This window comes from Micropterus dolomieu, linkage group LG16 (assembly GCF_021292245.1).
Source record: "Micropterus dolomieu isolate WLL.071019.BEF.003 ecotype Adirondacks linkage group LG16, ASM2129224v1, whole genome shotgun sequence".
NCBI lineage: Eukaryota > Metazoa > Chordata > Actinopteri > Centrarchiformes > Centrarchidae > Micropterus > Micropterus dolomieu.
In genome coordinates, this window is record NC_060165.1 from 18,634,859 (window position 1) to 18,658,570 (window position 23,712).

Consider the following 23,712-nt stretch of genomic DNA (forward strand, 5'->3'; position numbering starts at 1 on the left):
TCTGATATAGGAGCACTATAACAAAACTCCACTTTGTGTAACAACAAACATATTTAGGAGAACCTATTTGACACTTTTATTGTAAGAATAGCAAATAAAACAATTTAAGCAGCGCATGTTATTCATTATTTAGCATTTCCCTTGTTCATTCAGCATGCACTCATGCACTTTATTAGTTGTTGGGTTTAGCATTACTTGCCTAATGCATTTAAGGGAAACAACTGCAGGATTTGTTATAAAACAGTCAGTGGGTCTTCATTTTACTCTTCTTTGTGTTTCAATCAGAAGTCACAGTCTGAAGAGGGGAGCTGGGCACAGGTAAGGGGGAAACCTTGCTGCTGTTGCTTATTTGTTGCATTCGTCCACCAAAGGTTGTTTACAGCTCTTACCGCCTATGTAAAAATGTATCCAGCAAAAACATTGGTTAAGGTCTGTTTCTTTTGTGAGGTTCTGAATGAGCAGAACAGTAGTGTGCGCCGACTTGTGTCTTTTCTATCAGACTTTAGCTTATGGCGATATGAACCATGAGTGGATTGGGAACGAGTGGCTGCCCAGTCTAGGACTACCTCAGTACCGCAGCTACTTCATGGAGTGCCTAGTGGACGCACGCATGCTGGACCACCTCACCAAGAAGGACCTGAGGGTTCACCTCAAAATGGTGGACAGCTTCCACAGGTATTGGACTTACCTCACCTCACTCACTTCAGTAAAATTCAATACTGTAAAATATATATTTACATTTTTAGAGAGGGGCTGATGGTAACTGTATTTCTAACCTACAAGCTAAAGTCTTTCATTATCAGTTTCAATAACTATTATGGATTTTCCCATTACATGACTGTGTATATGTGTGATTTTCTGACACCAGAACAAGTTTACAGTATGGAATCATGGGGCTGAAGAAGCTCAACTATGACCGGAAAGAACTGGAGAGACGCAGGGAGCACAGCCAGCATGAAATGAGAGGCAAGTGTACCCAAAATAAAGTCGTCATCATAATGAACCAAAACAAGATGCTACAAATGAATGCAGAGGGATTAAGCATTCACTGTACTTGCGTGTCTGCAGATGTACTAGTGTGGAGTAATGAGCGGGTCATCCGCTGGGTGCAGAGCATAGGCTTGAGGGACTACGCCAACATCCTGCTGGAGAGCGGTGTACATGGAGCTCTTGTTGCCTTGGATGACAATTTTGACTACAGCAGTCTGGCGCTGCTCCTCCAGATCCCCAACCAAAACACTCAGGTACTCCAGCTACACAAACTCTTTAGCAGATGGTTGAAATGGTAATAGTTGAATTTGCAACTCAGCCATGCTAGTAGGCATAAAAGTGTTTTGAACTGAAACCAAGGAACAATGTAAAAATGTATCTTGTCATAAATCATGTCCGTCAGCAATGTCTGGTCTAAATCCCAAATGTCACTCCATAGCTTCTCCACACTGGGTATGAAAACACCTCATTGTGAGCGGAACAGATTACATTTTTTAAGGGCTTTTTTGGCATTGTCGAGCCAGGTGCTGGATATGGGCAGAAATATCACCTGCTTCAGTCCATAAGTAGAGGTATGTTGGTATCAGCCTTCAAAAGCTGCTCGAATCTAAATCAGAACATGCAGATCTGCCAACTGTCACTCTGGCCGGTTGCCCTGTGAATTTTCACTGCTTATCTCATCTATAATCAGGTAAATAGGATATGCAGCGCGAATAACGTAATGTGTCAGCTGCCTGTGTTACCATTCTGCTAAAAATAGCTGGCCTTGTGCAAATCAGAATGTTGAGTTCGTTCCCCTTTAGGCACGTCAGATTCTGGAGCGAGAGTACAATAATCTGCTGGCGCTGGGCACTGACAGGAGACTGGATGAGGTGAGCTTAACTATAACCCACAAGAATGTCAACTGAGGTTTTTCATAACATTTCACCTCATAGCGGTGTGCGGTCAGTCAATTCAGAGCACTTAAACAATTGACACTTTTACTAATCAATTAATATTCAAGATTGTTCAACATGAATTCTTAGCTCACATTGTCAAGTTGAAGATAATGCTCAAAGATGTTAAATAGCATTTTCCAACCAAATCATTAATGTACTAATAGCATAAACTATGTATTTGTGTCAGAATTTTCACCTATTTGAGTATGTGATTACGATACATGTATTCAGCAAAACATCACAATTTTTTTCCAGTATAATAGTAAATTATGGTTTTTCCAGTTTTAATTATAGATGAGGAAATCCTATTCAAAAAAATGATTCTCCTTCACAGTACAGTGATCCATGTAAAAGTTTCTAAAAGCGTAAATCTTTTCACACAGTACTACAAGTCTGCACACTCAGATCTGTTCATTACCAAAGACAAATGATTTTTGTGAGTACAGTGGTCAACTTTTTGCTTTTTCATAACAACAGACCATTAGAAAAGTGATAAGTTAGATAAGATTTGGAAGAGAAGACCATTCGTCATCCAACCCATGAAGTAAACACATATGAACATGACCGATCAATGAATTTGCGTTCTTTAACATGTTAATCTGACAGGCCAAGTTGTATTTCTACATGATTTATAAGCTCTTATGGTATTACTTACTGTACACTTAAGTTTTACAGTTTGAGTCTAAAAACATGAATGCAATTTATGTCCATCAGTGTGACGACAAAGACTTCCGGGGTCCATCATGGAGGAGGCAGTTCCCGCCCCGAGACGTTCACGGAATAAGTATGATGCCCGGATCAGCAGAGACGCTCCCTGCTGGATTTCGTCTCACCACAACTTCCGGTCACTCCCGAAGACTGCCCCCTGAGGGTAAGCACATGTCTCTGCACCTTATCTCACAGATGTGACCCCTATTGCATAATTTTCTGAAAAGTGTCTTTCAAAGGCATCTACAAAGCAAAGGTTAAATCCACCTGTTGCACAGGTAGATCAAAGCACCAGACCTGAGAGCAGGAGTTGCTGCTCCTTGCTGTGTTGTGACCATGTCTCTTGTTCTCTCTGACGGCTGCTCTGTAGTCCTCTATGAGGCGCTGGATGACAGTCCTGACGACATGTATTTGGATTGGTTTCAAGGTCAGCTATGCCCCTATGAAGGTCCTGGGCTTGTCGGCCCTTCGTGTATTATTATTCTACATATACTCCCTCCTCTTCACATGGTCTCTGCCAACCACTGTCCTGCTGTACCTCTCCTTTTCTTTGTGGTCTCTCACCCTCACCTCTCTCTCTCTCTCTCTCTGCTACTCTTCAGTCTCTCTGAAATCCAACTCCAAGGGTGTTGTTTTGCAGAGTTGCAAAATAGTTGTTTAGTCACCCTGGTGGTAGAAGCTAGGGGGTCAAGTTATGGATTAGGACCCATGCTTGCTGGTGTAACCCTTGAAGTTACAGAAATAAAGCAGCAAAACAAAAGGTGGCTGAGCAGTGCTATGTAAGTTGGCCTGAATCAGGAGGTTTACATAGGTAATAGTATGTCTTGGATGTCTCAAGAACTAAAACTGACAGTTTGTTCCATTCCTCATCCCTCTGCTGTTAAAAGAGGACACTGGCTAAAATAGGCTTTCATTCAAGAATAATTCTGAGTTATTGCAACTTGGTTTTTGGTTCAGTAGTTTGTGGCCACCATTCCAATTTGTTTTGATTAACAATAAATAGTTGCTGATATCTGGGAAAATATTGCTTGAACAAGTCCAACAGGTAGTAAAGAATTTAGCCCGACTATCTAAACCACTCTATAAACTGTCATGGATGTTTACAACAGACAGGATTAAAAGGTTTGCCTTCGTTTTTCTCTTCCAAAATTGTTTGGATGCCTGGGGCATTTGTTAAAAACCTGTATGATCTCCTGAATGCTCATGTAGAATTCCCAGATCTCAGCAATTAACTTCAAGTTATTAGCACTAGTTGGAACGATGGCCAGAGCTACTATAATAAAACAAAATTGACAAAACAATATCAACTCAACATCCACTTACTCACTGGTTCTGGATCTTTCAACCAATACCATCTTCATTAGTACATTAGTTCGCTCAGCTTGTTGAACTGTACATGGTGAAACTGAGAAAATTAAATAAAGCCCCATACAAGTAAATAAGTGGTCCTTAAATTGAGATTGTTAAGTCAATTGCTGTTACCTGAGTTGTGATACATGACTGAAAATCTGAATGCACTTATTTTGGCCAATGCTCTCCTCTAACAAAGGTGTTCCCAGTGACACTGAAACAGCGTTCCTGTGTTCCTCTGTCTCTTTTCTCTGTACTCCCTGGTCTGTGACGTCCACAATACATTCAGATCTTGTTGCTGGTGTTATCCACTCAAAAAGTAAAAAAAAAACAATAAATAAAAACACAAAACCTTTCAGTGTGTGATATGTGGCTTTCTCCTCTGAGGGGTGACACAAGTAATCTCGTGTGAGAAACATGTTTTGCTTGTGATCTCACTCACAGCGTTGAGGACGTCAAATCTTGCGCCTCATGTTTGGGGTGGTGACCAAGTGGAGAAATGTTTCCTTCTCACTCTGGGTCCATCTGATAAAGAGGAGGTTTAAATATTTGGACTCAGATCTTTCTCTCTCGCCGTCTTCCCCTACAGTCGGACCCTCTGCAGTGCAGCGGCTGGACAGCTCCACGGTGAGAACCTACTCCTGCTGAGAGGAGGAAGAGAGGGACCTTAAACTGTACGCTGTATGTAACACAACACAACAGATTCTCGCTCTGTCAAATACACAGCTTTCATCAGAAGTACTTAAAACAGATATTGGATTAAAAAAATGTCGAAGATAAGTGTGTTTGTCTGATCGGCTTGGCGAGCCTCTGCAATGTTTTTGCCAGGTAGCTGTGATAAGGTGATCGGAGATGGCGGAGTCAGCAGCGAGCCACGGTCTGATACTGATCTGTCTCCCCTTTCTAATGTCTGTCCAAAAAAGATGAGTCAGTCATGTTCCAAGCTTTAGAAATCTGCTTCAAACAAATGAGTTCAGTAAAAGATTAGTTAACAAAGTTCAGTTAAATGGTTATGATAGTTCAAGGCTCCAAAAATAGGCCTCGAGACTTCACAAATCACAAAGTGAGCTTGCCCTAGTTTAATTTCCAACTGCTTTCTTTGTACTGTCAGATGCAGTGAAAGTGTAATTTCTCGTAATTATTTGATTTGATACACTACCTGACTATGCTGTCTCTCTGCATCGGTGTTGTAGAGAAATTCCATCACAATTGAAGTGGCAACCAGCTGCAAAGAAAACACTGAATTCTGCTTTGGATGTATCGTTAAGCATGAAAAGCCCAGGTGGACAGACTGTCAGCTGTGTACAAAAGAGAAGAGAAGCAGCTGTGATAGAAGAAAATTGTGACTGTAGGCGTGGTTTACCACAAATTAGGCATTTTAGTCATGCTCTACTCACCCTCATGTCAGTCCAAAGAACACACCTCGGAGTCAGCCTTCTCCAAACAACTCAAGTGGCCAAAAAAATCAAATGATCATAACTTTACTCCATCATCTTAGTTTTTTGCAGTCTAACAACATACATAAGGATCCTTATTTATCTATTATCAGAATTGTTCGCACCTTTCATGTACTCAGAGACACAGTAATGCCATCAGTTTATTTACTGGTTTAGGCATCTGGCTAAGACTTTAGTGCTGGACCACTATCATTACAAGTCTCCAGAATGTAATAAGTGCAAAGATAAGAAGCACAGACAGATAATGCCGTGCCTGCAGGGTTACCATAATAGGAGTGTTTGGAAAATAAAACCAGTAGCAAAGGGAAATAAAAGCAGCGCAGAAGGAGTTAAGTTCAGTGGGGAAAAGTTTGAGTTGCCTTCACAACCATCATTTTGTGTTTCCAAAGAATTTGCTCACCCCATAGAGCACCCTGCAGGCTGTTGCTAATGCTTTCATCAGCTACAAGTACTCCCACACAGCAAAAAAGACAGAATACTGTGCAAAGTTCAGTGAGAGTGAAGGGTTGAATACCGGTACAGTACATGTGCACAAGAATCAAACAGATTCAGTTTAACCGTTTGCTACACACAGTATGACTGCCTTACCCATAGCTGCTTGGTGCACACTGAATTAAATTCGTTTAATTCAGTGTTGGTAAACAAGGCATAAAAACTTATTAGGAGGTGAAGACATTTTAACGTGAGTAGTCGCAACTTATAACTTCTGCAACACTAGATAAGGTGCGTTTCAGCAGCATTCACAGCTAAATTAGTCAGTTACTGTACTTCCGCTGCCAAGTCAGAAGAAAACAAACTTGAAATGCAAGGATTGCAGCTGAAGCACAAGCCATTATGCTATTGGTGTGGACAGATGCATTGCTTAATGCCAAAGCAAATCTACCCTTGACTGAGTCTCCTGCATCCCCCATAAGGCTTTAATGTCAAAAATAGGTTTAAGGATGTCCACACCAATCACAAGGCAAAATACTGAATATTGTGTATTTCTAATAACAAAATGCTAAAAAGGAAGGTTAAAGCATATTATATTGCTGATCAATACAGCTGGGTGAACAATTACTTTGCTAAAACTACCAAAGTCGCCTTTGAAGTTATAAGGCCATAATGAGCTATAACTAGTATGGCATTAAATTGACTGATGATTCCAGTACCTCATCTAAAAACTACCGATTCTGTATCCCTTTAGGTTCAGTTCTGAATGAAGATTAACTAGAGGATGCTGCTGGATGGGCCAACCTGCCCATGAACAAACAAATTCTGATGACACGCACTGCCAAGAAGTCCTGCTCTCTTCTGACCCCCCTTACCCAACCCTACTCCACGCCCCCATAATGTGGGCACCAGATGCCGGTGCTAAACTGTCCTGCAGGCTACCCTGTTGTCACCATTTCTACCTTTTACATGTACAGTAACTTGTCGAAGCATAACGTACTGTGTTTCTTCTACAGGAGATGTGTAGGTTATCTGTAAATATATATGCCATTTTTTTAATATATACACACATCTATGTATAAAAAGATATTCAGAGTTTGTGCAAAAAATGTCCCTGCCACCTCATTTAGTGGACCATAGATTAATATATGCTGCTCTTTAAACTGTCTCCATATTACCCCGCCCCTCTAGATCATTTTGTACATATGGTTTTATTTTTTCATTGTGCTGATGATGATTATTATTTTGATGATCCTGTGCTACATCGTAAGTGAGGAAGAGACTGGATGTTGTGTGAAAACCTGCCCTCTAGTGGTGCACAAGTACCACTGAGCCCCATTTCTGGCACCAACAAACTTCATTATCCTTTCTTATGGACTCGCTGTCATAATAGAAGCATTTTAAGGAGACAGGTCGATGCACTGGAACGACATGACAAGCACTTTGATACAACCGCATCAACTCAAACGGCCTGTTCAGTAGCCAAGGACAAAACAAGAGATGCCACTGCTCTCCGAAGTTGCACAAAAACTTCTCTGAACAAAAAAGCAGGTGGTCGTTCACAGAACCTGTCACTTGTTGTACTGTATGTTTTGTCAGGCGATACAAAGGACAACTACACACACAGCCAAGCTGGCCTTCTCCCCCTCCCTTAAGACACTACGTTAACAGAACACAGGAAATAACTGAAAGACAGACTGCTTTAGCTCATCGTGTGCGTAGAGTGTATATGACCATGTTGAAGTGAGGTGACTTAATGACAAAAACCTGTTGCTTGCAGTGACTTACATTGGTGTAACTCTTTGTTTCTGTCAGAGTTTTCAGGGTAACCTATTGTACAGCCCTGTTATCTGTCTTTTAGTTATTTCTGACGACTCAAACAAGTCTTACGCTTTTAATTTGTTTTTACATCTTCAATTTGCACGAACAATGAATCATTTTATTTTGTGTTCATTTTTTTTTTATTCTTGTACTTTGGTCAAAACTAAGTGGTGAGCAAGCAAATTTTCATCGTCAATAAAAGAAAACCAACTACCGTCAGTAAATGAGTTGTCTTCATTATTCTTCATAATTCAAAATGTTCATGGCTCAAGAGCGTCACTTTGGATAAACCATAACCGTACCTAGCCTCTCTGTTCATTAATTATGAATGTACAAAGCTTGTAGTACAGTACGGTTTCAGATTACAAATACACACGTTGATAAAAGATGAGAAGGTAAAACTTTCTGACATTACTATCTTAGTATATCTGACTTAGAAAAAGAAGAATAATCGTTACTTCTACTTTTAGATCACTTTTGCAGGACCCTGTGTACGGCTTGTGTTGGCAAAAGTTATCCAACCTCAGTTTTCTTCGTCATCCAACAGATGAGTTCAGGCTCCGTGAGGTCTCAGGGCTTTTTCTACCTGCCTCTCAATGTCTTTGAACACGTCTGGGTCCTCGATGGTTGGACTGATCTGTGGAGAAACAGTTTTGTGCAATTCTGCTGGTAAAGTAGCACAAAGTTCATTTAAAAGCAATTCAACAATAATGTGATCAAATATGCTCAGTAATACCCAATTAAACCAACAATTGAATGAATAGCAAATTCTGTTACGTTTACATGATGATTGTACTCTGTACAATGCAAAAACATCTTTAAAATCTTTATGGCTGTCTTCATGGAAATCTTTTATTTACATCTGTAAACACAACTACTATATTAAGTAGTATTTTTTTCTCAGTTAGTCAGCACCTGATCAGCAGAATATTGAGTCAGTAACTATAAAGAGACCAAATCCCAAATGAGCCCTCAGCTCTATTTAATGAGTGCAGGGCCTGCTAATGTGCGATCATTACTCAAATTCTGAACTGCAAAATGAGCTTTACTGTCTCCTGAGCGACTAAGTCTTTACACACAGGACAATAAAAACAAAAAACATGCACAAATATTATTTCCCCTCAGGGATTTTATCCTACAGTACTTAACTTTTGAAAAGTTATTGCTGATGGGAATAATGCACAAAATATTTCCCTAAAAGTTGTGTCATACCTTGTAGGGCTTGCCATTAACCAGGTTGGCCAAAGAGGAGCGAGGGATCTTGCCAGAGCGCGTCTTTGGCAAGCCTTTGACAAATAGCACTTTCCTAAAGGCAGCCACTGGTCCAATGGTGGTTCTCACAAGCCTCACCATCTCATTTATGATCTCCTCTTCATTTTTATGCACACCTGACACACAGCATGTGACACAAACAAGCACATAAAATTGTAATCATGGGGGCAACGTATCTTACTTCATGAAGGTAAACAAGGATGTCATCACCAAGAAAGCGTATGTGTGACAAAAATTTGACACCCAAGGAGTTACAATGAGTTCTACAGGTACATCTGAAAGAATTTGAATATCATGTAAAAGTTCACTTTATTCCCCAAAATTTAGTGCAAAAAGTGAAACTTTCATGTATTCTAGATTCATTACACAAAGTGAAATATTTCAAGCCTTTTTTTTTTGTTTTGTCTTGATGATTAAGGCTTACAGCTCATGGAAAACTGCAGTATATCAAATTAGTATAGAATTTTATAATAAAGAATTTATAATAAAGAAATGTTGACCTGAGAAGAGCTCTAATCAGCTAATTAACTCAAAACACCTGCAAAGGTTTCTTAAGCCTTTAATCTCAGTCTGGTTCAGTGGTGTTCAAATAAAGTATTCCGTGATATTCAAATTTTTTTTTAGATGTACCTGTATATTACGTTAGTTAATACTACACTATACATCTGCCTCACCATTTTTGAGCACACACAAGGCCAATGGAACAACACCCTTCAGAGTGTCCTCTAGACCCACCACAGCACAGTCTCCCACTGCAGAGTGCTGCAGCACTGACTGCAAAACATACACATATACATACATGATAAAACCACAAAGACGAGCTGGAAAAACCTTTGTGTCACCTCCTCTGTAACTGTTGTCCTACCTCCTCCAATGCGCCAGCAGACAGCCTGTGGCCTGCCACGTTGATGACATCATCAGACCGGGACATGATGTAAAGGAAACCCTCCTCATCCACATAACCTGCATCCATGGTGTCATAGTAACCCTGATGGAACAGAAAGTAATGATAACATTATGTTCCAGCATAATGTGGTATTAAGAGCCCTGTTTCACTCCAACTACAGAAAATCTTAGGTTGTGTCTAAAAATCACTCACTACTTTCTATAAAGTGAGTTTTGTAGTGCTGTCCGAATGTATAGTGAGAACTTTTGTATTACAATATAGTTGACTCAAAATATCCCACAATGCATTATGAAAAGTAGTGTACAACTGATGGTCGCTAACCAAGCCAAACAAACAACAATGGTCCATCAGGTGACGTTGATCTGGTACGTTATGATTGTGCGACGAGAAAGACGTAATTAACGGTGTAGAGAGAATTTCCTGAGCAGTGTACTAAAGTGTTTTCATTTTGTTGGTGAGCTCATTGTATAGTCCTCTACATAGAACTCCCCGGATATCGAGTAGGGAGGAGTGTATGATTTTCAAAGACAGCCTTACTAAATTTAAATTGTTGCCGTCTTCAGTATACACAATTTATAAGAGGTTGTTCATAGATTAATCAGAATTATTACATTTCTTCATTCAAACCTCTCAATGGCTGCAACTAGTTCTGTAATGAAAGATTTCAACACTAGGGGGTCCCATTGTACCACATACCTGACTACCCCCTCAACTACATTATTAATCCAGTGTAAAAAGGAGAATAGGAACAGTACAAATACAATTGTTCCTATGTAAGTTTTTCTTTCTCTCATTGTTCATTTATTAAATCAGACAGCTGTGCAAATTATTCCAAGTCAAATAAACATCAGAATGTGAGCAAATGATAACACATCTTACAGGGAACTTAGTGAAGTAGAGCTCCTTGAACAGTTTGTGGTTCTGCCAAAGTGACAATGCTGCACCAGGAGGTAAAGGTAGCCTGAAGGGAAAACACAGACGTAAAAATGAATTTCGTTTTATTCCAATATTTCTCCTTAAAGCTTCTGCACCTGGCATAAAAGTAAAAATAATAAGGGTGAGTCTATAAGGCTTTTGAAAAGTTACATTAAGCATGGCATTACACAATACTCTAATATGAAAATAAGTAACTATCTAGTTGAATGTCTTTTAAGGTTTGAATCATTTTAAATTCAATGACCATTAATGGCAATCTGGTAGATTTTACCCAATAAAGCCACTACAATGTGTGACCTCACCTCACCTGACACACAAGCGACAGATAAGAGAGCTCGGCCTTTCAGCCTTTGTTTATCCAGAGACTACCAGTAATCCCCCTTCATGACCAGTGACCTGACCAAGATGGTCCCATTTCCCAAGTTTGACCCTAAAAATTCCCCTGCACAGATTCATTTCACTACACGGAGAATGTTGTCTGCTTTTCACTTAAGGAGTCTGTCACACTGGTGAGTGCTTCCCATGCACAAAAGCTACAGTTGAATTAATAAGATGTATTACAAAGCAACATAATAGAATTACAAACCAGTTTATACACATATTTTTTACTTGACATTATAAAACACAGTGCATAGAATTCATTACACGTAACAACCACCTCACTGTGCAAATATTAAACATGATTTTACGAAGCTGTGGATATAGCTTTTGATCCAACAATGAGTCTGGAACATACTTTGTGGTTACTAGAAGGAAGAACAGTTACACAGCTGTTGCCATCTGTTTACAGCTCTACCTGTCATCATCCCTGCATGCATATAGATCTGAATTCCTTGGAAATCCCCTTTGTAAGCACTGAGTCAATACCAGCAGTTACAAAGAACAGGGTAATGGAGTTGGAGAGTGATAAGAGATAAGTAGCAGGCTGGAAGGTAAGGCAGCGCAAAGGACTGCTGGAGCTTTTGATGACGCCCACTTTGCACAGGCAGCTCTCTTACATAAACAGACGTGTGTTTCATTCTACAACCCTGGCAAAAGACAATAGTGAGGTTCTCTGGAGTCAGATACAAGCTTCCCGACAGTGAATTATTAAGATAATTGACTAAAAGATCGGACTTTCAATTGGATCAGAGTGTGTAAATGTTTTATGTTACACATGCACTTGCAAGTGATAGCAGAAAAGTAAAGCATTGACTGAGCTGCTCGCATGGCCGTGAACATAAACACTCAGCTTACCTCACCACAATATTTCCCAGGGTTCTTGGCTTCACCTCCAGCATGTTATCATCGATCACTGTAACTAGTGGAAAGGGAATAGCAAGTAATTCATAATCAGAGGCGGTGTATAACCCACTGGCAAACTGGAAGAACAAAAATATTAAATATCCTGCAGGGATTTACCAGCAGTTGCTAAGTTTTATCCATTTGTGTTTTGGTTCATCTGTATCTGTAATTGAGGGGCAGCAATTCTGACTTAAGTACATTTAAATACTGACCAGAAATGATTAGACAGTAAAGGTTAGTTTGTGTTTAGTACTTTAGATATGGATCGACAGTTCTGACTCTTACCATTGTAACCTGGAACAGGTTTGCCAGCCTGACCTGCGGGTGGCGTGAGTGAGTTCCCCAGACCAATACATGAAGAGGTGATGGCTGAGCCAGTTTCTGATGAGAGAGAGAGGAAAAAAAAATAAAAGGTACATGTAGGCTCATATTTGTGTGGGAGACAAGAGCTCTGGATCTGTGGTACAATGCCACAGTTTTGACACAACCTCATAGTTTTCTGGCTTTTCTGCTCTCAATGCAAATGTTGAACCTTCTAATGGTGGGCTGATCAAAAAAGCCTGTGTGGTATTGGGATATACTGCTTCTGTGAGCAGCATTAACCTACATAATACAAAACTATGACAGCTCCTATGGGCTCTTGCCGACACCACCATCCCGCTGTGCTCCACTTACAGCAAAGACTTGCCTGTTCATCAGCCCTACTAGGCCACCCAGAGAATGAATAACCGAATCGATCCAGCTCAGTAAGCAAGATTACATCAGAAATCACACAGCAGCAGACCAGCCCAAGATCAGCATCTGTCTTCCATGTTAAACTGAAATTTGAAAACAACGTCTGCTTAGAAACACTCCTATTTTTCTGTCTCTGGGTGTTTGTCGGTTTCTCTGGGTGAATACAAGAACAAAGACGCAGCTGAATGCCTCCATCTGTTTGTCATGTTTTCCTTTTCCCAGGCAGAGAATATTACTTAACTCAGCTGATGTCTCAACTAACATTCACACAACAGGTGACCGACAAAACACTGCTTTCCATCGTTTTTCTACAACATATTTACATAATCAGGTACATCTGCCTGTTTGTGCAAACAGCATGAACCTACAGACAGTGAAAAAACATAAGCAAAGGGGAAGATTAATCTCACAGACAAGATGGAAATTTAAACTGGCTGTTCAATTCAAAATTAGATCAGAGAGCAACTTCATTTCAGTACTTTGGCTTTTTGACACTAATACAGATGAGAGACAGCTAAATAACTTAATGTGCTGCCATTTTTCTTCACTAACATGCAAATGTATGCAAATGATGTTCCAAAACGTAATCAGATCATCTGCCCTATAGGGGGTGCATGCAGTGTAAATATGATGTTTCTCTCATGTATTGTTCTTAAATAATTGTGGCCGGTGTCATGGCATTTTCCATTTCCAGTTAATATGCAAATTTATGCAGCAAGGTGCACTAAAACCAAATCAGAATTGCATTAACCAATGCAACTGGTTTCTTCTAAAATATGCAGTCAGTGGCAGTGCTCATGGCAGGAGTGACTTGTCCTCTGACAGGGCAAAGGCCAATAGCAAAACATTCAAGCGAACAAGCCAGCTATGCAAATGACAGCTCAGTCAATACAACAGTGTTGTGCAAAAAGGCATTTTATACTCCTCATTAAACCTTAAGAGAAAGCTACAGCTACAGAGGACTTCACATGGGTTACACCCCTCTCAGCTATAAACAGAAAGACTGGGCTGCAGTGAGAAACTAGCCACCAAAATATCTTCAAAACATAGGGACAAAATATCTACAGTTAAAGGTGCAGTGAGTTTTCTTAAACAAAGTTTCTGTTTACATTCAGTGTTCCCCACTTTCTGTATCCTTGAGGTCTAACACTCATTCCCTTCCTTATATAATATTTTCAAAATCTGCGTTGTTTATATTCATGTTTCTTGGTGCATTCAAGCCACCTGTCAATCAGTGGAATAGTGTGAACCATAAGCAGGAATGTCTATTGTGTCCTTGCGTGTGCGTGTTTATGGAAACAAAGTTAATGGTATCCACTCATAAAACACTACTGGTCATAAACTCCATAGGGTACCTTTAAGTTGCAACATGCTGAATGCTTTAGGATAAGGAGCATGAATCCATGAGATTCCAACAGAGCTCTCTCCAGTACATCTAATTACGTCAAAAAGAACTATGGGAGAATCCTCTCCAGTATCTTGTTAAAGGTACCAGTTCTATCAATCAGAGTGGATTTAGACTACCTCTTCCACCTACTATTAGTCAAACAAGTGCAAACAGCTTTAGACCTTCTTCCAACTTCAGCACAGCAGGTTTCAAAGACATGAGGCTCAGTGGCAGGAGGTTGCTGTTGGCTGAGGAAGGATTAAGTTATCAAATGAAGAGAGTGGGGAGGGTGGGTTCTAAGGCTGAACACATTACCCAACCACAGCGGCCTCTGAACTGGCAACCATGTGTGCCATTCATCAGTGACAAGTTAGCCATCCCTGCAGGGTATAAAGGCCATCACTGTCAGCTGACAGCATTCAGTACCGATGATAAAAAAAAAAGGTTAGATTTTTTTAAGCCTTCAGGGGGGGGCATTTAGTCCCACCCACCTGTTCATAGAGCAGGTGTAGCAACACACTACTACTTGCTCTGCAACATTTATGGCCATTATATAACCAAACGGAACTGGAGGGAAGGGCAAATACAGCAACTTGTAAAAAAAAAAAGTAATAAAAATAAATAACAGTCGGTGCTTTTGGAGTCGTGGAAGTTTTGGATAATCAGTATTTTGAGGAAACAAAGGCTCCGATTTTGTGCAAATTTAAAAAGTAACTAAATTACATGGGAATAAAAAGTTACATAATAATTAGCTAATCAAACTGCATCATGGACCTTGATGACATCATCTTATCCACTTTAAGTAACAAGTCAATATTGACTAACCGATATGTCAGTCTGACCCTGAAGGACACCATAAGGGTCCTTTAAAAGCTTCACTGAGTTGCACGTCGATTAGGGCTCGACACAACCACTGAACCGTGTCAGCATGAGTGGTGTGTTTAAACTTGGCTGTTTACAGCAGGAGCCAGGGCTTGCTGGCGGCGATTCAGGCCCAGCCAGTAAATTCAAAACCCAAATGAAAAAAGACAATATAATTGGACCATGACATTTTACAAGGCATACAGGGAGACAGCGAACTGGCTGTGCAGCTTTCAGGCACAAAATCAAACCTTCACAAAGCATTTCTCAATGATAATTAGTTGCGTCACTAAAACACTTTGTCCTCACATTTATATGAAAGATTGTAAGCTGACAAGAACTGAGCTCAAGTTTCTCAGTGCTGACTATACAATAGCTTACTAAGCATTCTTAAGATTCTTTCCTCAGCCCACAATATTTAGGCATAATACAGCGAACACAGCAGTTGTCGTCAGTTTACATACCTACACCCCGTGGCTCAGAGAAGGACAGATAAAAACATGATTAAAACATCTCAAAAATGTTTCCAGGTAAGCAAAGTGTTTTAAACAGTCTGGCATTTTGAAAGGTTTATCAACATGCTGCAGGGGTCTGCATCACATTGAGGGAGAGTTTGATTCTATTATTACTTGAATAAGAAGACATTATCCCTATTGATGTAGAAATATGACTACTGACACCCTTCGCACTTTAATAAGTGTCAACAATGAAAATCTTCTCCAATGGGTTTTTCTGTCCAAAATGTGTCTATTTTAGGGTCAAGATGAAAACTTCCTTGGAGGTGAAACCACTGCTTCTATTCTTGTCAGATTGTGCAGAGAAGATTAAATATGCTGGGTAAGAAAGGTTGACAGCACACGCTGAGACAGGTGAATGAGAGGGGAGTGAAAACCTTGTCCATGGGCTTGAGTCGATCACACATACACACTGTGTGGTTGTCTATCTGCTTGTCTGACTGGCGGTGTAAATCTTCAGCGCACACATACATGCACATCTTAGTATCAGCCTTCCTCTACTCCCTTTTCTGTTTCTTTTGCTTCTCCTCGCTCCCTCACGCTCTCTTTGCCTCTGTACGCAAACAAATCAATCTTCCTTCGACCTGTTGGACATGAGCTTGGCATTGTGAGAGGCATTTTGAGTGTGATGAATGAGTTGAGGGAGGGGAGGGGGTTGGAGGATGTGCGTTGGAAGAGCAGGATAGGCAATACTATGGCGCCTCGTCAGCTGAGAAGCTGATATCGAACAGGCATGCTCATTACTAGTACCTTGAGGGAGTGAGGGAGGTAGGGGTAGGCACTGCTATTCAGGAAAAACAAACAGCTCTCTGATCCTGCACTCTCCTATATCTGCAACTCCACTTCTTTCCAAAACAGATGAAAACTGTCTTCTCAAACATTGTAACCCTACCTTTCCACCCCTTCACACTGAGACAAGATCAACATGTGTGGAACACAGGGTCAATAGCCACAGAGTGAGAATGGGTATCAGAATGACCGTTATTTCTTATTTCACCATTTTAATTCTACTTCATTCTCCACCTTATTTAATGTTCACTTACTACTTGAATCTGCTCACCTTGCTTCTGGTTTTCTTTTCCCCTACACTCACATACCCCTCTATACCTCTGGTCTCTTAATGCAAACACACTGGCTTGCCCCGCCTCTTTCTGTTTCTCTCTCCCTGCATGCGTAGTGTCTGCTGACTTTCTTCATCAGCAGTATGTTTTATAATACTCTTCACTCTCAACCTTGTTTCCAGCAGTGGGAAGCCGCTTTCAGCAAAAGAGCTGTAAAACCAACTCTCGGTACCCTATCTGCTAAAAAGCAGGCAGACAAAGTTAGTGTGAGTGAACATAGTGGAGTATTTAGCAGTTTAAGAATTCGCTGGTTATGTAAAAAGGAAACTGTTTACCAACAAGTTTGCCACAGACCAGTGTTGTCTTTACAGTCTGTTTTCCGCTGCCATAAAGTGACCAAAGGTTTGCTAATGTACTGGGCTACAAACCAAACTGCAATAGAAAGTTTTTTACCGTCCCAATATTTATAAATAAGTGTCTGAAATCTGCCTCGAAGCCACTTAACTGGCTTGAACTTCTGGTTGTAGCAGCTCCATTGAAAAATTTAAATTAGGTGTCAGGTGAATGGTGTTGCTTGCACCTGCTGCTGGATGGTGGGTTTGTACATCCTTCTCTTAATTGGGCTTCTGTATTAATGTTCACCTTGAAAAACAGCACAAATGCAAAGTACAAACAACATTTAGAAGTGGCATTGAGTTCTTTAGCTTGTCACAGAGACATTTTGGTTTTCTTGAAAGGTCAGCAGGGTCAACTCTATACATACAGTAGGTGCTATCAACACACAGACAAACCACACACACAACCGTGTCAGACAGTCACGGTACTTTCTGTACATCATACATGCACAGCCGTGCTTGTCCTGGTGACATGTGGTTGCTCGGGTAACTCGGACAGTAGACCGAAGGTCACTTGAAAAGACAGCGTGGTATAGGAGGATGAGAACAGAGAGAGAGACTGGACTGGCTGCTTGGTCACACTGTGAAAAAACAATATATATATATATATATATATATATATTTTTTAATTTATTTATTTCACACACGTACGTACGTGTTTTAATTTTGCTTGCTTCAGACAAAACAAGAATCCATCTACCTCATAAAATGGTAGTAAAAAGGAAACAATATGAACATTTGAAATAGTCTAATCTGTAGGAGTCTGTTGTAAACGATGCAACTTAAACAGCTCCGACTCAAGGGTGGTCTTACTCGGAGCCAAACACAAGAAGAAACCAAAGGGTTGGTTAGCCAAGCCTTTCTGACTAACAAGTGAAGAAAAGTTAAGAGAGAGAAGAGGGACAAGTAAAATATGTGGGGAATCACACAGGAGGTTGCAGGAACTGTAAAAGGTAGGGGATGTTGCCCACCAAAGACCGACATGAAAGCGAGATGAACAATCACGTGAACATGCACGTGAACATGCACACACATCCACAGTGCTCTCCCATTTACAACTCTTCAAGGGATAATTTCATTCCATCAGCTAAAAACATTGCCTCCCTTATCACTTTTCCGACAGCTTGGCTCATTTGCTCAGAGCCAAGTTTATGCATACAAATTCACTACTTAACTTGCTAATGAAAGACCCCCGTCTTGTGCCTTAGAAATCTCAGCAGACAAATGCTACAATGGCTTGGAATGAATACCAGACAAATTCCCAGGTTACAGAGTTGGTGACAACAGCCCCCAGTATACAACAAGGCAACACAAACGTGGCATCTCAGCTTTCAGTTCTGTAATTACAGGAGTCACGACGTCTGCGCTACTGTCTCTGCAGCAATGTAATGAGACCAAATAAGCAACAGCAGCTTTTTTTGGTGTTTGGTGTTGAATGACATGAGGCACAAAGCTAAGGCTTCCACGCACCTCCCAAAGGTGACTCAGGAACAATTTAATTTAAAAAGAATGTATTCTGATTTGGGGGGTTTAGAGGGACCGGTCTATGTGGAGTAAAGCTGTAGGGAAGAATACCAATACGATAAAGGAAAAAGGTTTGAATATTTAAGATAGCAAACATACACATAGGTATTACGCTGAAATGTCTATTTGTCTCTAAAACCATTTCTTTATGAATGTCGCTTTGCGTATGGTTTGGAGAAGAGGCTTCCATAAAGTTGGTAGCAATCCAAGTATTATTGTATGCTGTGGAGCAAGATTGTCCTTAATTGGGACAGAGCTCAAACCACATTCAGCCCTGGACTGAATGTAAACAGGGTATCCCAATACTTTTGGAAAAAATAGTGCAGTCTACTACCTACAACGTTAGTGTTCCAACTGTACAAATACAAAATGCAGTATTAGTTTGCGTACTACGTTTCTTTCTCAGGATGAAGATCAGTTTTATGGCAGAAGAATATACTGACAAGTTTTACTATTTACTATACTTCTTACTGCCGGTGGGCAAAAAAATTTAATGTAAATACAGCAGAAGTAACAATACTGCGTTTACTTTTACATCATCATGAATCTTTTAACCTGCTTTCAATCTGCTTTGCAATTTATTGAATCAGTATAGTTTAGTAAAACCACACGTTTCACAGCCTTTCAGTCGATTTTCAGCAAGGTGGTTTCCTTCATGAATAGCTGGTTCTTAAATAATCAGAATTTAATCGTGACTGCTGGAGTGCAAGTACAGAACAAAACCTTTGTGGCTGACTTTTTAATGCATAGTAGAGGTGGTCCTGTCAAATGCAAAACCTAGTTCTGTTAATCAGTTTTGCATTATTCTCTCTGTCAAAGTAGCACCAAAGACTCAGACATGAAAGGGTTACCAATACGTTAATAAGCTGAACACTGAGAAACACCTGTTGAAAACCTCCTGCAGGTGAAATCAGCATTGCACAATAATATTCCTGTTTCGATTTCAGTACAATACACAATAAACTGTCTTTCGATGTCTGTGCTGAGTTCGTGAATGCTGGGCTGTAAAAAGCCTCTGTTTTTCTACAGTGAGAGGATAATGTTTTCAAGGAGGCTATAAAACTGCCATTCACAGACCCTCTGAGACTTTTTTTCCAAGGGGAGGAAGAGGATGTGTGGAAAACAATCCTGTGCCAGCACTGCATCTGGCAAAGGTCAGAGGGAGAAATAGTCACATCTACAATTTCTTTGACAAGACAGGTGCTCTGAGGAGGTCCAGTCCACTGTTTTTTTTAATAATCCCATTCTCTGTACAAAGTCACCTGCTGTCTGTCAGACAGAGTCAGAATAACAAAGACAAACAGAGAGAGATAGAGAGAGATAGAGAGAGACAGAGAAAGACGAACAGCTAATACACTAGTCTGTCCGCCACCACTCACTGGTGAGGCAGCTAAAACCTCCCAACTGGAAACACACATTTGTTGCTAGGCAACACCAGTGACATCAGCAACCTTCATCATCAACCCCTCCACCCCCCCCCCGCCAATGGCACTTGGTCTTAAAATAGCGCACAGATTATTATCAGGCTTCAAAATGGAAGACATTTTCTCTTATGCACATAAGGGGAAGTGAGCTGTGCTGCCGGTGGCTTCAAGTGGCTCAAATGTGACAGACAGATGCATGCCTGTCGGTCTTGGGTGGGTGGGGTGTTAGCAGGTGGTTTTAATTTATGCATGTAGGTCTGTGTGTATGTGAAAGAACCATTTAAACACAAACAATATGATGAATGTTAAGGTAAAGGGGGGAGATGAAGGAGAACAGGCAGGTTTGAAAATGTAGTGTGGTGTAATGTCTGGGTTGATGGGACAGGATGAATCAGCACATCAGACAACGGCAGGAGGCTGAGAAATGATTGAGTCTGCTGCACATGGGAATAACGACCACACAATCACTTCTACTCTAAAAAACAAATCTCACCTGCACCAGCCAAGCGTTCCAGAGTGAAAACTAATCAATGAGCTGAATTGATCAAATTAGTCAAATTCTCCTCATGAGTTTGTAGCACAATTAAATATTTCCAGCAAAGAATGTGTAAATTTGGCGTTGCATGAAATTGCTGACAAATACAACACCAGCCGTTGTAATGTAAATCCTCTTTGGATACATATTCTACAGAAAATCGCCTAAAATTCAAGCCTGCTGGCAATATTTTTTTTAGCTTTAAGGACCTGAGACTTGATTTAACCTGTGACCTCCCCTCAGCTGTACATCATGCTGCCTCTCTTCATGGTACCATCACAGCAAACTGGCTGTTTTGAGTCAGCTGACTCTCATTCTTCCAAACAGGGCCTTGTGCAGATCTAAGAAGAGCTCTGTCAGGAGTGAGCGAGTGCCGCTAGGTCTTGCGATGTGATTGTTTACCAATCAGCAGCAATACACAGTTGGCTGCAGGGTAAGGAAAGCCCCCGGGGGATGGATGGGAAAATGTAATCTTTTCAGCGGTATGTAAGTAAGTAAGTATTTTAATGAAAAAAAAAAAATCAAATCCAGTGACATATTTTATTTGATTTATTATCAATTTAGCCAGGAGTCTTCCACTTAAAGTGAATATTAAACTGTGTTTTTTAGCTGTCAATAACATAGCTTGCCACTCTGTAAAGGCTAGTAGCAACCCTGATACTGTACTGCATCTCCAAGGACCTTTTTACCCCCCATTACTTCAAACAGTAAAACACAATAAAACCTTGAGTTAGATTTCCATCCATCCATATTTAATGTAGATTTGTTAGATTTTTCATCAACAATTCCAGGTATGTTGCCAACTTGTTACGCAAACCCTAGAGGAACTTTTATTTTCCACTTCAAAAATGTTGTGTGCCACACTCTGTTCACCTGGTCTTCCTATCATTGCTCATGGTGCCTGTTTTCTCACAATCGATTACAGCTTTCAGCTGCTGAATATTACATTCCAGGATTACAAGCATGCAGGAAAGATTTATGAGCAACTGCAGTGGTGATTGATTTTGCTCAATTTTTATCCATTTTGCAGGTGACTACAAAGAGCAAAGTCTCATACAAGTAGAAGGACAGATCTATCATCATTTTATAGATGAAAACCAAATGTGTAAGACACGGACTTAAAAAGACTGTCACGAATTTGAAAAATGAGTTGATTCTGAGTTGGAAGCTGGAAGATGCAAACAAACTTGGCTTTTTAGGCGTTTTGACTATAATGAGTTTCGAGGAGTCGTCTCTCTCTCTCTCTCCTTTCTGTGATAAGTAAGCAAGCCTTGAATGCTAAACTGCTTGCTATTGACCAAGTTGCTTCTCTTCTGATGGAAGGGGAGATGAAGGAGGGTTGTCAAGGGGCCGACATTGCTAAAAGTTGCTTGATCGATGCCTCGTCTCCAGAGAGACCGTCGAACAGCGTACCGTGACGCTCCAAGCAGGGTGACTCATGAACTCCTTACATGCAGCAGGAAACTGTTTGCACACTGCTTTTTTTTTTTACTGACATTTTTATATTGACAGCTGAATGTCAATATAAAAATACTGAGAAATTTAAACAGTTTATATATGCAGCATAATATCACATTGCATGAGGTTTCAAGGTGCCCTTGAGCAAGACACTGTTATTACCTGTATAAATCAATTTCTTTGAAGAGACTAAAACCAAAGGATTTATCTTGGTAGTAAGCAAGTGGCACTCCCTGTGCTGAAAGAATAAATCAATGTCAACCTTTTTCTGTACTACAATTTCTGGGCACACATGCATACACTGTATCAAGCTGGGGCTGTTAGTATGACAAATTAATTATTGGTTTTGATCTCTTCTGGGAAATTGTTGCCAAAAAGATAAAATAATACCATTTGACTGTGACTGCTCCGCCAATGACAATGTGAAAAGGCTGTTGAAAATACAGGTGACAAATAAACTCTGAAAAGTTGCTTTGCTTCTTCTGTAACATCAGAAAGAAATTACAGACTAATGGTGATTTAATGAATATGTATAACATTGCAAAGTCTCTTTCAGCCACATATCTGAAGTCAAACTGCCTCAGACACACAAAGAGAAAGCAACTGAGACGAGGAATGACCCACTCTACCGTGAAAAAGTGGAGAACACATTTGGATTGCAGCACTGGCCACCAACTGCCAGTTATTGAGTTTAGCAGGGGGTGAAGAATCCAATGGGATTTACACATCTAGACAGAAATCAAGAGGGCGCCAGAGGTTTTTCTCCAAACTCAATAAATCACCTGGCTAGGGTAGCCACAAAGTGTGACAGGATTTTGTTTGGGTGCATGTGTGCATGTGTCTGTTGGAGAGAAAGGAAGTAAGATTCAAACTTGACTGGGACACTAAAAACCTCATGTTCAAGTACAACGAAATGTTGTCTCAAACACTGAAGCTACAGAGAGAAAGATGGGAAACAACAGCTCTGTTCAGCACATGATTTTAACCTTCCTTGGATATATTAAAGTTATTCGAAATGTCTTTGAGTATCTTCAACCAAGTCTAGTTGTCCTTTGATTATAACCTTCCTTGGATAAGTATGACCTGGATGACTGAGAACCTTCACTGACAGATTAATATGCAATGCAATTCGTAACTAGGGCTGTCATGATAACCGCAAAATTGAAATACTGGGCAAGCCAACAGCAGAGGATGGCAAGCACCGCAACAACCGCAATACTTTTTTGCTTTACACTTCAGTGCACGTTAAATTAAACTGGATTGGACGTGACCCAAGTGTTTCCGTGTTGTATGTTGTTTTACTGTTTATTTTGTAGTTAGCCAACTTGGCATTAGCATATTGCACGACTAATGTGGCTATTAGGCTTGGCGATGTTGGACTAATGTTATAATATTAAGGGACAGACCAGAGATACTGTGCAAACGGTAAACCTCATTTGAAGCTCACTAAATGATGAGCGTAGTATATCGGATGCCTTCAGCTGTTTTTCCATGTTGCTTTCTGTATTTTAGTTTTAACGTCGCTACAGTGCAGTTGTTAAAGCTGAATGGAAAGCTGGTACTTTCTTGGCAGAATTTGGACCTGCTAAGCTGAAATGGGATAGCCTTGTCAGCCTTTGGTAAGGTTGGAAGCTCTGAACTGGAATGCAGTATGCCGGGTCAGCAATTTAAACACAAGAGCCTGAATTGATAAATCGTATTTCGGCAATATTTACCTCATCT

The 23,712-nt window shown here is 40.4% G+C and overlaps 2 protein-coding genes across 4 annotated transcripts in view; one reads left to right on the top strand and one right to left on the bottom strand.

Annotated features, from left to right (window-relative positions):
• ppfia2 (PTPRF interacting protein alpha 2) overlaps positions 1 to 7,920 on the top strand; it is a 216,103-nt gene extending 208,183 nt beyond the window's left edge. Inside the window, exons 28-33 of the mRNA XM_046072277.1 lie at positions 1,069 to 1,244; positions 1,794 to 1,862; positions 2,643 to 2,799; positions 3,007 to 3,063; positions 4,576 to 4,667; positions 6,630 to 7,920. Of these exons, the coding sequence (XP_045928233.1) occupies positions 1,069 to 1,244; positions 1,794 to 1,862; positions 2,643 to 2,799; positions 3,007 to 3,063; positions 4,576 to 4,634 (518 nt within the window). The 3' untranslated portion in view covers positions 4,635 to 4,667; positions 6,630 to 7,920. The remainder of the gene's footprint in view (positions 1 to 1,068; positions 1,245 to 1,793; positions 1,863 to 2,642; positions 2,800 to 3,006; positions 3,064 to 4,575; positions 4,668 to 6,629) is intronic.
• Positions 2,186 to 23,712, bottom strand: part of acss3 (acyl-CoA synthetase short chain family member 3) — a 43,703-nt gene continuing 22,176 nt past the window's right edge. The window contains exons 10-18 of one of the 3 annotated variants that reach the window (XM_046072276.1): positions 12,381 to 12,476; positions 12,048 to 12,111; positions 10,755 to 10,836; positions 9,834 to 9,956; positions 9,643 to 9,742; positions 8,909 to 9,084; positions 5,384 to 8,333; positions 5,146 to 5,284; positions 2,186 to 4,630 (exon numbers count right to left, since the gene is read on the bottom strand). In XM_046072276.1, the coding sequence (XP_045928232.1) occupies positions 8,250 to 8,333; positions 8,909 to 9,084; positions 9,643 to 9,742; positions 9,834 to 9,956; positions 10,755 to 10,836; positions 12,048 to 12,111; positions 12,381 to 12,476 (725 nt within the window). In that variant the 3' untranslated portion in view covers positions 2,186 to 4,630; positions 5,146 to 5,284; positions 5,384 to 8,249. Of the gene's footprint in view, positions 4,631 to 5,145; positions 8,334 to 8,908; positions 9,085 to 9,642; positions 9,743 to 9,833; positions 9,957 to 10,754; positions 10,837 to 12,047; positions 12,112 to 12,380; positions 12,477 to 23,712 lie in introns of all 3 variants that reach the window. The other 2 variants (XM_046072275.1, XM_046072274.1) reach the window with 2 other exon arrangements.